Below are 18,718 nucleotides of genomic sequence, written 5' to 3'. Positions count from 1 at the left end.
AGAAATGCAGTCAATTGACCGGAGCCGGTGCACTCAGCGCATACAGAACGCTGTGTGCAGTGCACATGCTGATCCGCTACAACCAGCGCGCTCCAGCGCATAAATGCATGTGTGTACCGCTTATCCACGGCTGCATGGTCAGTGGTCTGGGGCCGCTAGACATGCGACCGGATTTCCATGTCCACGACAGTCGAATTATTTATGGTGGATGCGCCGTTCAGTTACATAAAATCTGTCATCAATTGCAATTCCGTCAATTCAGTCAATTCTGAAGATAGGGCCGAATTGCGACATGTAATTCCAGAATTGCTAATTCCAGAATTGACGCACTCGACGTAAACGCCGTGCTAGGTCCACGTGCGCGCGAGGGTGCACGGGCTCCCACGTGATCCCCTTTTACGATTTATGTCACTGTAGTCGTTTGTCTACATGGCCGCAATGCGTTCATTCTGTTCATTCGAGAATTATAAAACCTGGGTCCAAACATGTAGTCGAAAGTGCCCAATGACTAGCACGTTGTGCTATTCTGTTGTCCACTGTATCACCATATCAGACACCAATGAATGTACAGCAAAAACACATGGTTGTCATGTCAACGCTCAATGTAACAATACCATTGGTTCATATGCATGTGTATGTACAACTGGTTACCAGGGAAATGAAACGCATTGCACAGGTAAGTCATAATGTTATGAATCGGCACACTTAATGGGGAAGTTCAGAGAAAAATTTAAATTTCAGGACCCGGAGAGTTTGGGTCGCTGAGTTCAATGTTGTTGGTCCGACCTGCCTTCAACAAAGCGTTCTTGAGATATTTCCGTTCGAAAAACTAAGTATGGGGGGGGGGCTGCGCCCATGACGTCATGCAGCCGCCCCACACAATCTGCAATGCCATAGCATGCAGCCAGGTCAAAGGGACTGCAGGAAATCAATAGTGTCAATGCTATTTCAAATGATTTGACGACCGATAGTAGTCGGTGCAAGCGGCCACGAAGACATAACTCTGTGTGAGAGTGAGGATGCAGCCATGGCTGACCTTCATGAGTTCGGTCTGGGCTGAGAACTCCGGTGTTCTGCTGAAGAAATGGCCGAGCGGGCTGGTCAAGAGTGAGCCCTGCAGCGTTTGCGACTGATGAAGAAGCAGCAGCGGCGAGGCTGATATGATTATCAGATATCTGGAGAGTAGAGTCGGCGAAATGGAGAAGACTGATGGGAGTGCTCTAAAAGCTGTTCCATAACGACTCCAGTAGTCTGCCATATAGTGATTTTTGGTGTCAGCATGGCATATTTTGGACGCTGCTCTTTTGGAGAACAATGCAGGCTCTTTGAACCACGGCCACAACTCTTCGGTTCAAGGTTCACAACACTACGGGATCTGAACGTTTTAGGTCCGGGAGCTGTTCGTTGTATTGTCACTTGTCACGGTTGTTGACTCATCGTTGTAGCATAAATGAATCTGCACTATTTCATGCCGAAAACGTTCTTTCCCAAAGCACAACCACCGGCACCGGCAAGAAGAAATGCACCTTCCCTGATTGTACGAACGACTGATACAAGCATGACAAGTCTGTGTTTTGCAGTGCAGGGAGTGGATTGGAGGGTGGTGGTTGGGTGACTGGCTGGGGGTGTGGCTGGGGGTGTGCCTGAGCGCGTATAGCTGTGACTGTGAAACTGTATGAGAATGGGAAGTGCGGGACTGCTGGTTGCGCATCTGCGATAGTAGTTGTATGTTTAAGCAGAGAGGTGGTTGTGCGCTAGAAACATTTGTTTGCATTGAGTGATTGGTATTCATTCATGCATGAACGTCAGTGATGAATTCATCTTATCGGCTCTTTTGTCTGCTTGAACTGTTGCATTCTGACTTTCAGCAACAGACGCCAACGCAAGTCAGTCGAATACCTACCTAACTCTGGGTCTTTCTCTCAGTCTTGTTGGTGTGCTGGTAGTGACTTTGTTTACTTTTTTCATTCGTTTTCGAAACAATAAGCTGCCAGGAATACACGGAATATCCAGCAGGTCTGGACGTACACATGGAAAATGTAAGTATTAAATTCCGAATTTTGAAAAGATAGACCAAAGGTCGGTCAAAACTCTCCGAGTCTAATTTGGATACTGCTCACAGTTCTCTGTGTGTGTGTGTGTGTGTGTGTGTGTGTGTGTGTGCGTGTGTGTGTGTTTGTGTGTGTGTTTGTGTGTGTGTGTGTGTGTGTATGTATTTGAAATCTTTTATTCCCACGATGGCCTGTGGCCAATAAGAGAAAAATAATTACAGGCACGGGGAACAGATACAGAGAGATCAAAGTTTAGCTGCTTGCTGAGGCAGTAGCGATGGCAATAGGGAGTTTATCACATCGGCTGGGCGCAATGGAGCTATAGATGTGCTGAGCAATGTGAGCAAGTACATACAGAAGAGATGACAAGTGGTAGGATGTTTGCTTTGAAATCTCGTCTGGGGTTGATTTGCCGGAGGCTGAGTGGAATACTATTAAAGAGATCAAGAGAAGCATAGATGGGGGAGTCCCTTAGCCGTGTTGTTGTTGTTGTTTATTTTACTTCACCAAATGAACAGGCAGAGATGCCTTCTCACCTGCCCATAGCACAGGTTCCCACAGAATGATGAAGGGATGACATGCAAGGGAAAACAAGAAATGATAATAATATGAGGCATCGGCAGCAAGAACCGGGGTCCTGGCAATTTTTCAAAATGCCAATATTTGCGAAAAACCGAACCGATATCGTTTTTTAATCACCGCGATCAAAGCGGAAAGACTTCTTGCGCTATCGCTTTGACAGTGCTTTCCTCTTGGTGGCTTCACTATAATTTGTTGTCATTGCAGTTGTTGTTTATCCGCCAAGCACTTGGGACGTCCAGGTAGGAGTTTTCAGTCACCATGGAGGCGTTTGCGCTCTGGGTAGCGTCTGCAAATCATGCGCTCAAAAGAGAGCGGAACAAAATAATGTCTTGGCGGAACGATCCCGTCACAAATTCTTGGTGGAGCACGAGCGACTAGAATATTTGACAGCTGGATCTCTAGAGATACTCAGCTGCCTGTGATAGTCTCCCGCAAGAAGAAATCAGGTGAAAGTGAAGAGGTTTCGCTCAGATGACAAGCCATCAGCGGAGGCAGCGCAGACGGTGAGTTTGAGAGCTCTGTGACACGAAGTGGGGACGCGGACAGCAGTGATGAGAGTGACGAACGAGATTCAGTACTCTGTGGCGACTATTCGCAGCTAGATAAGGAGATACGGAGACAGCCCTGAATGAACTAAACCTTACTTGATAGAATACAATTGTTGCAAGTATACATGCACGCTTGCGGTGCGCATGGAATTTGTCACAGTATAATGCATGTATCTATGAGCTGCTGTGCGTAGGAGAGCAAAACATGCTTGGTGGATGTATCTGGCTTGGCCCAGCATGCATATCTAGTCGTGAACTAAGTTGTAGATTCTTCCCAGCCATGTAAAACGTCAGTTGCTTGTCTTCTTTCTGTCTGACAAGTTTGCATACAACACCAGACCTGCGCATGACAGGGATTGAGTTTTCAAGTAACATTGCAGCAAGTGCAGGGAACAATGTTAGTATATTATCAACTAGAGTACTCTGTGCTTCCCTGAAGACCTATAAATATGCTAAATTATTCTCAGCCACTCCATTAGAGCTAGCTGTAACTGCGTTCCATGTTGCCCTTTTGCTGAAATTTGGCCCATAGATCACTCATTTAGTGGACAGTTCAAAGCCATCAAAAACTCTTTTTCGGTAAATATCACCTAACCCTAGTTTTTGCTGCCCATGCCTCATATAAGACAGAAAGGACCAAAAGAAGGAAATAAAAGTTTAATGAGTATTATTCACAAATTAAAGGGGAACTGTCACCAAAAAAATTCTTTGTCTTATCTTGTAGTTCTTTGGCTCCTGATCACGATGGTGTTATCCGTTTTTCTCTGCGATGGCTGGAAGTGGGTGAAAACTTGAAAAGAAGGTGCCCAAAATTGTCCCGAAGTACCGAGTGACGTCACGCCGGACTTGACCTCCACGCGTACATTCATCGTCAAAAACGAAGTCCAGCCCGTGTGCTGGTCGATCGAGCTAGCTGTTCCAATGTACGGTGCACGTGTGCCTTTTGAACTGTAACACAGATGGGTACGTCGTACCGAAGGAGAATGCCAAAGAGGCAGAGACCCACGTGCAGCTACACAGCCAAATCAAAATAAAAAGCAGCTGAGCTTTCACCTTTTTGACTTCTTCCGGTTCCGCGAGGATCTAAGTTTTATTTTGTGAGCACGGAAGCACGTTGTTGTTTTGAACTAACTTTCGTGTGAGGAACAACACGATGATGAGTGCGCATGCAGAAAACAGTACTCCTCCAGCCGGCGATAACACCACCAACACGAGCCCCGAAGGAACGCAATGTAGATACGTGAAGGTGATTCATCTGGCGATGTTGCTGAAGATGCAGATGACAAACTCCGACGTCTTTCATTTCAGAGCCGGGTGGGCAACACCGCCACCTTCGGCTTCGATACAACGACATCATTTTCAAGCACGAGGTATGTGTGCCACACTAACAGCAAACAAACATCCTTCCACTCCCTCGTAATCACAAATAAAACAAAGAGCTGGAGCTTCGTGGAGGAAGTACCAGTGCGACAAACTAAACTGCTGTCGACTTCTGTTTATTTTGTCCCTTTTTGGCGTTCTCATTGTGTACAACGTACACATCGAGTGTCCGAGTTTAGAAGGCAAGCGTGCACCGTACATCGAACAGTTGGCTCGATCGACCAGCACACGGGCTGGACTTCGTTTTTGACGATGAATGTACGCGTGGAGGTCAAGTCCGGCGTAACATCACTCGGTACTTCGGGACAATTTTGGGCACCTTCTTTTCAAGTTTTCACCCACGTCCAGCCATCGCAGAGAAAAACGGATAACACCATCGTGATCAGGAGCCAAATAACTACAAGATAAGACAAAGAAATTTTTTGGTGACAGTTCCCCTTTAAGTATATCAATGGCAGAAAGAGCTTTCCGGAAGGGACGAGGGACAACTATCACTCTAAAATCAGAGGGGAGAGCGTTCCAGAGAATGCTTCCCCGAAACTTCATGGTTGATCGTCCCGCAAGAAAGGGAACTTGAAGCAAGTTCGACACTTGTCCCCATGTGGTGCGCTGCTCCTCCGGAACAGTCTCTGGGGCCGTTCGGGTGAATAATTGTTGAAGAAGGGGGCTACAGGAGGAGTTAATGCATCGATGATCAAATACGACAATTTTGTGTGTATATGTATGTGGTAGACTAACAATGCTGAGCATAGAGAGCAGCGGGGCAGTTGGAGTCAAGAGCCGCTGTTGCAAGGTGGCACGGATGCCAGCCTTGAACGTCTTTTCAAGCTGACCAAGCAGGTGTGCGCTAAGTCCTGGAAAGAAACTGTTTGAGCCATAACACAGCTGGGAAAGGATCATGCTGAGGAACCACGTTCGCCGGGCAAGCAAACTCAGTCCTCGTCCATGCCTCCAGAGCTGACCAATTGTTCGCACTGTCTTGCGACCAATATACTCCACATGTGGAGCCCGGGATAAATCATTATCCAGGACTAAACCAAGGTACTGGGCTGTAGAGGTCACAGAAAGTTTCTCGCCGGTTGTATTGCAGCCGCGCCTCGTCGCCGGGTGAAGAGCAACTGTGTCTTGGAAGAGTTGAGGAGCAGGCCAATGTCCTCCAGCCAGGTAGCAGTGTTTGTCATGGCTTGCGTGAGGGTTCTGCACACTACAGCAGGATCAGAATGGGAGCAGTCGATAACAATGTCATCTGTCTTAGTGCTGTACAGACAGTGGCAGTACGGTGTGGAGTTCACTAGTGTAGAGCACAAAAAGCAGTGGCCCAAGAACCCTACCTTGCGGAACACCACAGGAGCAACTGACGGCCTCACTAACAGAGTCCAGGAAATTGACACTCTGGAAACGCCCTGAGAGGTAGTCAGTGAACCATTCCAATGCAGTTCCAGCTATACCAAGGGAAAACAAAACTGTAACTAGACGTTCTCGACATATCAACGAACACTGTCCCAGTTAATGCATCTAGCGGTGGACCATCGATTAACAGCTAACACAAGTGCATCCTCAGTCGAATGTTGCTTGCGATAAGCAAACTGGCTGTCGGGCAATAGCTGGTGTGTCTCCAGATAGGCAGTGAGCTGTCTCTTAACCATTGTCATTGTCTCCAGAATAAGGGGGATAATGGGGAAGAGAGACACTGGACGATAGTTCTGGGGCAGGGTTGGGTCGCCACTCTTAAGAGAGCATGTCTGAGAAAACCAGAACATATGTGCAAGTCGATCTCTCAGATTTCGCTCAAATTTTGCATGTAGGTTTGCTTTGGGGTGTAGATCGACATTCCAAAGCCCGCGCAAAATCTTTTGAAGGGAACCATGAAATTGGCATACCCCTCAATATTGGCCCAATATTGGCACGATTTATGGGTCTACAAACGAGCCACGGCACAGCGTACAAGAACAAGCTACGAACAAAACTCCATCAAGCCAACATTACCTCACCTTAGAAGAGTTCTTGGGGCAGCATCAATTAGCCACGCCAGCATCCCAGAAGACGAGGGCAATCATCCCTTGACGCCACAAATGATCGTCTTGAAAATAGCCAGATTACAAGCGCTGATAAAACAGCGAGCTACGTCCTCAATTAGCAAACACTATACACCGGCAGATAGTAGAACACCTCTTCTAGCACTGAGGACATGTCCCCCATCATCCTTTTTGGGTTTTCTTGAAATAAACAATTTTGAATTTTTCCACTCGACCATTCTGAAATACGTCCAAACTCATACCTGCGCAGGAAAGCTCGCCCTCCGCGACGTCTGGTCAGTAATTTCTACTCCAACACCACTCCCAACGCTGCAGAACAAAGTGTACTGTTTACTCTGACAAGGAAAAGCAGCGGTGATCACTTGTCACTCCAAACGACAAGCTTCTCCTTGCGCCAGCAACATTTTTCGGTGCAACAGTTGACGCAAAAGTGACTGAATTTTTGCGTGTAGTTTTTGGATTTTACTGCAAGAGGAATGAAGCGGTCCCAGTCAAGGAGGTGCAACCGCCGCGTGGTCGTTGGTGCTGATGAGCTGTGCTTCGGCACTCTAATATGCAAGTGGGCAAGAATCGCAAAATGGTCACTCATGTCTAAGTATACTGTTTCACAGTTGCCAACCGGTGGAGCTGATGAAAGGAGTAAATTCAGCAGCTTAGCTGAATGGGAGGTCACTCAGGTGTGAGATGTTACATAGTTGGAAAGGTTGAAACGGCTGATAATCGAGCACAGAGGTACTGCAGATGGTTGACCATGGGCAAAGTCTACATTGAAGTCGCCGACAATCGTGGTAGACTTCGCCGGCCTTCCACAGCTCACTCGATGTTGTGTTCTACAGTCCATTCATAAAAAGATGGGCCCTGGCTCTGGCCAGCTCCCGTATTTGGCGATTTTTCGTGATTTGATCGTACACAGTGCAGTGCTGCGAAATTTGAAATTTGAAAAAAGGGTCCAAAACGGGTACCTGAACTGGGGTTCGAACCGCACGATGCACTGTCGCAGGCGGGTTCAAACGACCTGAGTTTTTATGGTTTTCCCAATTCAGTGCTTTCGGGGCAAAACCTGGCCGAAATCCTATTCTTGTTATGGCTTGCTTTTTGGACAAAAAAACTTCAGAAACATAATTGGAAGAGTCCATAGGGGATTGCAGAAAAAAATCTTAAAATACTCACAGTTTGACCCATTTATGGCCAACAGCTAGAAGTCCATCTTTTTTCTGAATGGAGTGTAGTGATGCTCAGAAGGCAGCTGGGCTGTTAGGTGGCCGGTAGCAGCAACCAATAACATGGGAGTCATGGCCGGGAACTATAACCTCAAGCCATAGTAGCTCCAGCTCAGTTTCCAGATCGAAGCGGCGACGAACAGCCAGAGACTCGTGGCAGTATGCAGCTACTCCACCACCAGGACGATCTGGTCTGTCCTTGCGAAACAATTTGAAATGTGGTATAGCTACTTCACCATCACTGATATCCGGCTTCAACCAAGTTTCCGCGGTTCCAAGAAGATGTATACCTCTGGAGGACACATACTCCTGGACCTCAGACACCTTCCTCCGCAGGCTGCACACATTGAAGTACATATTTTGCCTGGACACACAGATGTGTACGTTCTTTCATTCATCTAGTGTAGTCACAGTTAGTCATATGGTATTTTATACATGCCAACCGTCCAGGGTAGGCATTTCCCAAATCGGCCAGATTTTTCGCCTAATCGGCTTTTCGATCGGCTAAGAGAATGTCCAAATTCAGCCATATTATGAGCCCGAAAGTCAGAATTCGACTCAAAGCAGTAGTTGAAGTCACCGCTCGCAATGCAGTGTACATTTACCTGCATGCTTTAGAGGCATTAAAACATCGATTTTCTGCGAATTCAGTGCGGAATTTGTAAATTCGGCGCAATTATCGGCGATTTCTTCACAGCCATTGATTTCGACGTCTTTTCCTGTTGGCCGATTTCGGAAATGACTTAAGTAGCAGTCACCTGTTGCAGTATAATAGCAACAGAAATTGTATTTGCATGTTGTAGAGGCAACAAAACATCGATTATCGGCAAATTCAGTGGGGAAATTGTATATTCGGCGAAAAGATCGGTGATTTCCTCAAGACCACAGTTTCGGCGAATTTTTTGGCCGACCGATTTGGGAAATGCCTAGTCCAGGGTTTCGCCGGAACAGTTCAGGGAATAGGGAGTTTGTGACGGGGGCCGGAGATGTCCTGCAAAAGTCCAGGATTGAGTTGGAACTTTTGAAATCGAAGTTCTCCTTTTTATGACGCTTTCTCAGTGTTTCCTCGATCTTGTACATGTAGATCGGTTGTAATTACACACAGCCCGTAGTAGCACATAGTATACTAAGTTATGGAACTGCAATGGATCACCGGTATAATGGTAGTCCACAGATAATTTATTTGTACAGTTACAGCTCAATGCAATGAGGCGCCCTTTGCTTTAACGTTATAACGGCAGTCATGAAAAATACATCTGCTAATGATGGGTGCGCTAAAAAAATTTGTGTTGAGGAAAAGCATTGAAAATCAAGGGAGTTCAGCCTCCTCGTCCAGGGAACTCAAGCCTCCAGGCTGGCATGTATGCATGTTGCTCGCTTGCGATGACTCACGTTGTGCCAACTTCGTAAAGTGTGTCGTGTGAGTACAGCCAACAGGTGCGGTTGGTCGGAAGGTGCCATATTTTCCAGAATAGACGTCTTACACTTTCTTTACCGTAAACGTCAGGACCAATATAAAGCGGGTGCGACTTACTATCGAGCATGCCTTGCAACTTTTGAAATATGAATAATTAAAACAGAGAGGTTCCAGACTGTCCAAGAGAGTGCTCAAAACCGAGAGGTAGAGCTGGTTCAAACAATAGGAGGACAGAGAAAGTGTTTTTACCCCGAGTTTCACGCACTAAGCGATCATCAGAAAACAGTACTGAGAAATCTGGATCAGTATTGGTTTTTATACAAAAACAAAGTGTAAATTGCTGCAGCATGGCGCAAATCTAAAAGTTGTGAATGGCGGCAGTGCAAAGTGTAAATGACTGCATCATGGAGCAAATCTAAAAGTGTGAATCACACCAGTGACCGACTTTTAGTGTACCAAGTGCCATATCGGACCTGCACACAACGACCAAAACTAGCCTAAAGTGCCAACTTGGCTTGCAGGGCTGACTGCAACAGGGTTGAGGTGGGCTCTGAAGCAAGTTTTTATGCAGTCAACAGAAGTGACAAATGACAGTGCAGGATGAGGTGTTCTTAGCCTGCACGAAAGTATTCTATGCTCCGCGCCTCTCAATATGAGTACATGAAAGTACAATCATACACAGAAGGTGTGCGCCTTAACCTGCAATAGTGCTCAAATGCCCGGAATGGGCAGAGCGTAGTACGCAAGAGGTACACAAAAGGAAGTATATAGTGCTGTTTTGTTGTAACTCAGAGTTTCATGGCAAAAACCAATCATCAGACAACATAAGGAGATTAGAAAACGCAGGTATATGAAGCCAAGCAGAGGAGATAGAATAATTCAGTGCAGACAATATGATAATCATTCAACACCTCCCAGAGGCAGTACGCTCTGACGTGCCAGAATCAACATCTCAGGTGCTGGGTGAAACATGAATACGCACACTCATCCACACACAGCCTCTCGTTCTCACACACTCCACACTCCCGCATTATCACACCTAAACACACGCGCACGCACACACACACACACACACACGCACCAAACACACACACGCACCAAACACACACATGCACCACACAAACATACACACAGCCTCTCGTTCTCACACTCTCCACACTCCCGCATTATCGCACCTAAACACACACACACACGCGCGCGCGCCAAACACACACGCACCACACCCACATACACAGACACACACACACACACACACACCTCAGACCTCAGACCTCAGACATGCCCATCGCGGAAGCGATGATAGCGAACAGCTATGTTAGACATAGCAACTTGTGCTGGGATTACACCATTCAACAGCTTGCAAGGCTGATGAATTGACCGCCACACACACACACACCTCACCTCACCTCAGACATGCCCATCGCGGGAGCGATGATAGCGAACAGCTATGTTTTAGACATAGCAACTTGTGCTGGGATTACACCATTCAACAGCTTGCAAGGCTGATGAATTGACCGCCACTATTTTTAGCTTGGTATCCACCACACAGCTGTTTGAAGTGACTTTTTCTGGCCAGTGAATCCCTATTTTTCATTTTTCCATTTTTTTTCTTTTTTTCTTTTTTTCTTTTTCTACACACACACCACACCACATACTCCGGCATACACTGGCTGTTGGTAACCACCCAGGAGAATGAAAGAAAAGTCAGGAAGAGTCTGAGAAAGAGAAGAAAGACGTGTGTGACCATAATCGTCGGGAATCGAACCCGCAACCTATCGATTGGAAATCGCTGCACATACCACTGCACCATATGGCACACACACACACACACACACACACACACACACACACGCCAAACCCATAGCACGTCATACACATGTATGTACACGATCCGATACGCCACGACTGTATGGGATCTGGTTCTAAAGACTACCTGGCTTTTGCTTGCACAGTGGAGTTGTTGCTTAAACCATGTTTTACTGTATGTGAAAACAAGCCTGTACGATTGACTCCCATGTTTGTAGCACAGTGTGTTTCGGCCGTGGGGAATTCCCCAGTCCAAGCACAAAGCGACTAGTATTCAGAAACGTTGGAAACTGATTTCGAAAGCATGTTCACACTGGAGATTTGGAGCGAAGATGCAGACCCTAGGTCGGCGGAGCTCCCTAAACCTCACCACCACTGCCACGATTCAGGTTGTGCGTACTTTCCCTAGCTGCATTTCATGTTTGGCATATAACTGGTCTTTGTAAAATTTAAAAAAACAAACAAAAAAACATGCAGTCACATGTTTGCTTTAATCTTCTTCATCTTTTATTGAGAGTCTAGCCGTATAGTTAGAGGAGAAGGCAGGCATGCCTGTGTATCTGGTGAAGTAAAATAAAAACAAACAAACACCCATGGCAGCATTGCAAAAGAAGGTATGTTCAACCTGAACGTTGCAGCATTTTTTTTTAAGTTACTCGTCCATGAGGCAGAGGTCAAGGCATGAGTAGAGGTTTGCAGTACGAACAGCGAGCCAGTACTTCACCTTGTAGAAACATCAGCTTCAGCCCGCCACAGGCTAATGCTGACATGTGTTGTATGCCGTGGGAAAGCATTGTAAACGTCTAGGTCGCCGACATACCACCTGCCCATTTTAGATGGTTTTGAAGCCTCAAGACAACTTTGTATGGTGTTTGCTCGGATGATGACTGCACATAGCAGTATGGTCAAAGCATGGCTCTCCTCTAGCCCAGATCACTGATTTGATTTCTGGTGGTCACCCAGTTCAGTTTTTCAGTCTACTTCACTTTTGTTTCATCAAGCTATTCAACATTAATTTTGTTAGCTAGTGGTGAACTTTGCAGCTCGGAAAGAAGACCGGCTAAACCTGCTGCGTTTTTCTGCTCTACCCTGTTCACTGCACCATGTTAGATTGTTAAGTAGCCAAGAGCCAAGTGGCATTTTAGAATACACAAAGTAGAAAAAACTGAGAAAGGTTCTATCTTTACAGATAAGAGACGCGGTGAGACACTAACTTTATTATGGCAGAGTCAGCAGAACCAGAGAAGTGGACATTGGACGTAGTAATGAACACAATAAAATGTGGATAATAAAATGCATTTCGTACTCTTCCACGTATATTATTGTTGTTTATTACTAGATTTCATTATGGAGACGTATTTCCCTGATGAAGGTCTCTAGACAAGTTGTTAGGAAATTTTCGTTATCCATATTATCTTTTGTTGATTACCACGTCCAATGTCCGCTTCGTTGATTCTGCTGATTCTATCTTTAAACGAAAGGAGAAAAAAACTCTCAAAAGAATGCATGTGTACAAACACCGTAGAGGTAAAGATGGACAGGACAGTACGTCGTAACAAAACATCCAACATCGGGTATTTTTGGCCTGTTGCTTTTCTTCTCCCTGCAGCCTCTCGTCACATTTTGGGGAATGACGCGGGCAACGTGTACTCCAATACAGTTTACAGCCTTGAATTGGCAAAGAGAGATTCTGGTGCACCGGACAAGGCCAACAGCAACCAGTACGTCATCAATTTCTCCACGGCGGCAACGAAGAGCAACACAGCATGCCGCGGCTCACCCAAAGCCAACAAAGCTAGCATGTACCAGCGTGTGCTCGGGTTAGCCTTAAAGAAAAGCGCTCGTTCTGACCACACGAGTGCTAGTACTAGTGAAAGTCTATCAGCCGAGGCGATACATGATGATTCCCATGACAATCGTTCCCCGGCCAGTGTAGCGACTTTCACTAGCTGCAATTATAGCGAACAAACCACTGGCCGACCCAAACTTGTAACTGGAGACACTGAGGAGACTCCATGCAGCCTCAGCGGTGACAGTAAGCACGACGCTGACATCTACGGCAATGAGAGTGGTGATGACAGTGATGTGGATGGCAATGTCATCGACGCTGACATCTACGGCAATGAGAGTGGTGATGGCAGTGATGTGGATGGCAATGTCATCGACGCTGACATCTACGGCAATGAGAGTGGTGATGACCGTGATGTGGATGGCAATGTCATCGACGCTGACATCTACGGCAATGAGAGTGGTGATGACCGTGATGTGGATGGCAATGTCATCGACGCTGACATCTACGGCAATGAGAGTGGTGATGACCGTGATGTGTATAACACGTGCGTCAACGACAGCAGCGGTGCAGGTGCGAGTAATACCATTGGTGGAAACGGGATTACAGAGAATATATATCAATGTGGTGAAGTTGCAAGTTACAGCGACAACGTTGCAGAGAATGTATATCAATGTGGTGAAGTTGCAAGTTACAGCAACAACGTTGCAGAGAATGTATATCAATGTGGTGAAGTTGCAAGAGACAGCAACACCATTACAGAGAATGAATATAAGTGTTATGAAGGTGCAAGTGATCCCATTGCTAGAAATGCGATTGCAGAGAATGAATATCAATATTATGGTGAAATTACAAGTGGCAGCAAAGCAATTGCAGAGAATGAATATAAGTGTGATGAAGGTGCAAGTGCTACCATTGCTAGAAATGTGACCACAGAGAATGTATATTATCAATATGGTGAAGTTGCAAGTGGCAGCAATGCGGTTGCAGAGAATGTATATCAGTGTGATGAAGGTGCACGTGATACCATTGCTAGAAATGTGACCACAGAGAATGTATATCAATATGGTGAAGTTGCAAGTGGCGGCAATGCGGTTGCAGAGAATGTATATCAGTGTGATGAAGGTGCACGTGATACCATTGCTAGAAATGTGACCACAGAGAATGTATATCAATATGGTGAAGTTGCAAGTGGCGGCAATGCGGTTGCAGAGAATGTATATCAGTGCAGTGGAGATTCAAGTGACGCTGGTGTTAGAAATACGTATCGTAACTTCCCTAAAAGCAGCCCAAATCGCAGTGGCGCTGTGCAGACTTCTCCTCCCGCTCGGCAGCAGGTCGATAACAGCACTCGACAGCATCAGACCGTGTCTAAACCTCAGTTACCTTCAAGTGCGCGGCCCTGTCTAGCATTTCCGCCAGTGCAGCCCAAATCTCCACAACCGGGTGTTTAATCACACTGAACACTGGGCAATATTATTATTCTCCTATCCGTCCCGAATGGAACTCACGACGGCAGAATTGACTGTGAGCAGGTGTGTGTGAGAGTGGGAAAACGAAATGAAAAAGAAAGAGAGAGTCTTGTAATAGAGGTCAAATTTAAGAAGAGCAGTACAAGACTAAATGGCTGAGCAGATGTTACCCCATTGTTTTCTATCGCGGACATAGCTGCCGAGATCACGAAGGCACTGGACAATAGGTGGTCAGGATTCAACAAGAGCAGCTGCATCCAGGCTCCGGCTGACACTATCATCGGTCATGTCCTTTGAGTAACCAGAGACAACACGACACCTATTCTATCTCTTAAACTGTCAAAATAATATTATATAGGATAGATTATATGGAATACTATTGTTCCAATTTTCGTCTGATAATTTCGTGAAACTCAGGGTTACGAAACCGCAACTGCTCGTTCTCCTGTCTGTAAAGGATACTATAGAACTTAAATTTTAAAAAATCGTAATGATATTAGCACATCATTATGAATTTGACAAACTGGAATACTACACTATTATTATCTTAAACATAATTATACTGTACCATAACTTTATACCCATCATATTTGGCATCTCTCTGACCAACCTTTGGTGAACTGGAGAAATATATTCATCGGATAATTCTTCTATTGCATCTAAGTTAACGTCACAGTATCTATTTGCCAATGTATTTGTATTTGTATTTATGGATTCTCCACAGGCCTTTAATAGCCTAAATCAATACCGGCGTCATGGTTTTTGTGGCTGCCCATTTGGCTTGCAGATCCGCCCGGATATTATTTGTTCGTTCAGCGTATGCGAACACTTGGATTAATCCATGTGAACACGAGAATGCATATTATTATTATTTTTATTATTATTATTATCATTAACTGGTTCCATACATCCTGTACACACACCTTGTACACACTCTCTCTAACGGTCTCTAGGCTACACTGCAATTGATATACATTAGCTCAAATTTTCGGGCAAGGCCCATCATCAGGAATAAGTTTACTGTAGACAGAACAGGGGTTTATATATATGTGACAAGTACTAGTGGCCAAAGTGTGATGGTATAGCAATACCACAGGAAGCGAGATTATAATTCTGTGTGATATGTATGAAGTGAAAATATAGTGCAGTGATAGTGCAGGATTACTAGCGTGAGTACGAAGCAGAACAATACACACTTCTAGCAACACTCACACACATACATACACACACACACACAGTGCACACATTCTTGCACAAATTATGGTAATGACAGACATATTTACACATCACCCAACAGTCGCCAACCATTGTCACTGTTCACTGCCGGCTTCCTCTTCCTCATGAATAGTGCCTCCATGATTCTGCGGTCAACGTATGACCGTTGCCTGCGGGCGAGAACTTGCAGATGGGCGAATGGTGAAAACTGCGGTGACGATGGGAAGGTGTGCTGCTTTTGTCGATAATGGTCTCCCCATGGCTTTCCCAATGTCGCATTCTTGGCTTGTCTGTAGTGCTCCTCGGTCCTCTTGCGTGTTGTCCTTTCTGTTTCCCCGACGTATTCTTCTTGACAGATGGTACATGTCATGGAGTACACCACATCTTGGGACATACAAGCATCACGCTTCAGACCACCATCGCATGCACGACATTCAGCCGGCCGACCCCGCCGCCTCTTCTCCCTCTGCTGCTGTACCGTCCTGGGGCATTGTGGCTTGCTGAATGACGACGAGACCAACATATCCTTTAGTGAGCGACCGGACGTAAAGACCACACGCACATCTCTATCAAACGACCTGACCACTTGACGAACCCTCCTTGCAAGCTGGTCATTTACGTACGGTACCTTGACAAGTGACGTGTACTGTCGTTTCCCCTTCCGGTGTGGTGTCTGCTGGTGGGGCTGCTCTCGGATGCGTGCGGTTGTCCGTGCGGTGTCGGAGTGTTGTATGGCTGATTGTATAATGCTCCGTGGGTAGTGGTTATCAAGGAGGAGTGCGGTGATCTTTTTAATCCCCCGTTGTCGTCCTGCCTCCGTTGTTGCGTTGTTGACTGCCCTGCGGATCTGGTTGTTGGCGACAGCGATTTTTGTTTCCATTGGCAAAGCAGACAAATACGACAAATGTACACCACTATGGGACGACTTGACAAATAACTCCCAGTCCAACTTGCCACCTGACACCGAGATTGACAGGTCCAAGAAACTGATGGTGTGAGAGTTGGTCGTGTGTGTATATTCTGCGGTGAATTGTATGCGTGGGTGGCGGGAATTGAGATAATCAACAAATGCCAGAAATGCCGCAATACCAAAGATCCAAACGAGTATGCAATCATCAATATACCGACGATACAAGAGCGGTTTCAGGGGATACTCAGACAGGGCACGTGACTCGAACTTTGACATAAAGATAATAGCCAATGGGGGCGCGAGGTGGTTGCCCATAGCTAGACCCTGCTGCTGTCGATAGATGGCGCCGTCAAACTCAAAGAAATTTGACTCGAGGACAAACATGAGCATTTCGCGTATGTCTGATAATGACAGTGCGAACATATCAACTGATTCCTCATGCTCTTCCAACAACTCTATGGCCGCATCGATGCTTTCTTGAATAGGAATATTCGAGTACAATGACACAACGTCCAGAGACGCCACAATACATTCCTCTGGGAGGTTTTCGAGGTTGCGCAACGCCGTCATACAATCTTCAGTACTCGATAAATGTGCAGGTACGAATGGAAGCAACTGCGTATGAATGCGCTCAAGCAGAAGTGAAATACTGCTGGTCGGGCTACCGCATGTCGATACCACGGGGCGGAGTGGGAGGCCAGGCTTGTGGTCTTTGGGGAGTCCATAGAAGGTGGACATTCGCGAGTTGTGTGGCTTCAGTGCACGAGTGAGTGGTGGTGGGATTTTTCCGGTAGTAATGTCCTCTGCTATCCCAGCAGATGTCTTGTCCAGTTCGTTCACGGTAATGTCGGACCTCTCGTAGTTGACCTCACAGCTGAGCATTTGTTCAATTTTGGACATGTAGTGTGTTTTAGCCATGACAACAAACCCCTTGCTCTTGTCGGACGGCTTGATTATGATGCTTTTGTTCTCACGTAGGTCTCTGATCATCGTTCGTTCTTTTCCCGTCAGATGTCGAAGTGGAGTCTTCTGGGGCGCCGTCATTGCCATCTCCCTCCTGTACAGCATAGTGAGGTTCTCCCGGAGCCTTCTCATTTTTCCTTCCTCTTCCCTTTCCATAAGTGGTGGCTGTTTCTCCGTCGTAGCTATTTTCCTCAGCTTCGGATCTTTTCGCAACGGTTTCATGTTTTCATCCTCCCTTTCCTTTTCTCTTTCGTCACATGTGTCATTCTCTCTGTACTTCTTTGCGACTTCCCTCCATCGTCTCCCAAATGCCATTCGCTCCACTCCAGCCTCCACCTCCATAATCATGCGTTCATCCACCTTCCTGGCAGGAATGAATTTCGGTCCCAGTGACAGTAGTTCTCTCGCGTCGTCATGTATCTCACCATCGACTCCACTCTCCACCACCACCCTCGCTGACCCAGTCTCTTGTCTCACCGGCTCTTCTTCTCTCGGTCCATCTCTCCCACCAGCTAGTGCTTCCTCCTTTCGCAATAATTTAGCTCGTTCCGCTTGGATAACACGGCTACACATATGTCTTGTGTGACCCAGCAACCAGGCCATCTGACTAGAGGATAGTTCTTGATATAAGCGTCCCAAAAACCGATGACTTTGTTTTCGGAGATCGTTAATGGTTCGATACTTTTCCTCGATTATCTTGTTAAGCACAATGGAACGAAAGGACGACTCGCACCTCTCCACACACGGTCCGAACAGTCGGCTCGCCTTGCAACAGTTGGCAACAAAGGATGGCACGAGTCCACGGCGACGACACGAAGTAAGAAATCTGGCCGAACATCGATGTCGAGCACATGACAGTTCCGCTTTAACGAACCTCCAAGGAGTCTCACGGAACGGACCATTCGGAAACACTTTTCTCAAGGTTTGGAGACTCCACTGTAGCCAATACTTGAATCCATACATCCTGTAAACACACCTTGTACACACTCTCTCTAACGGTCTCTAGGCTACACTGCAATTGATATACATTAGCTCAAATTTTCGGGCAAGGCCCATCATCAGGAATAAGTTTACTGTAGACAGAACAGGGGTTTATATATATGTGACAAGTACTAGTGGCCAAAGTGTGATGGTATAGCAATACCACAGGAAGCGAGATTATAATTCTGTGTGATATGTATGAAGTGAAAATATAGTGCAGTGATAGTGCAGGATTACTAGCGTGAGTACAAAGCAGAACAATACACACTTCTAGCAACACTCACACACATACATACACACACACACAGTGCACACATTCTTGCACAAATTATGGTAATGACAGACATA

General features: G+C 46.2%; 2 protein-coding genes across 2 annotated transcripts in view; one reads left to right on the top strand and one right to left on the bottom strand.

Moving 5' to 3' along the window:
* The window catches only part of LOC135827897 (uncharacterized), a 36,103-nt gene extending 21,820 nt beyond the window's left edge, over nucleotides 1-14,283 (top strand). Inside the window, exon 2 of the mRNA XM_065340335.1 lies at nucleotides 12,650-14,283. Within this exon, the coding sequence (XP_065196407.1) occupies nucleotides 12,841-14,283 (1,443 nt within the window). The 5' untranslated portion in view covers nucleotides 12,650-12,840. The remainder of the gene's footprint in view (nucleotides 1-12,649) is intronic.
* Nucleotides 14,284-15,580: 1,297 nt separating this feature from the next.
* LOC135827896 (uncharacterized) lies at nucleotides 15,581-17,962 on the bottom strand. The gene has a single exon (XM_065340334.1). It carries the CDS (start codon nucleotides 17,960-17,962, stop codon nucleotides 15,581-15,583), a length of 2,382 nt encoding a protein of 793 aa, XP_065196406.1.
* Between the last annotated feature and the right edge of the window lie 756 nt (nucleotides 17,963-18,718).

This window comes from Sycon ciliatum, chromosome 12 (assembly GCF_964019385.1).
Source record: "Sycon ciliatum chromosome 12, ocSycCili1.1, whole genome shotgun sequence".
Taxonomy (NCBI): domain Eukaryota; kingdom Metazoa; phylum Porifera; class Calcarea; order Leucosolenida; family Sycettidae; genus Sycon; species Sycon ciliatum.
This window is presented reverse-complemented; position numbering and strand designations above follow the sequence as displayed.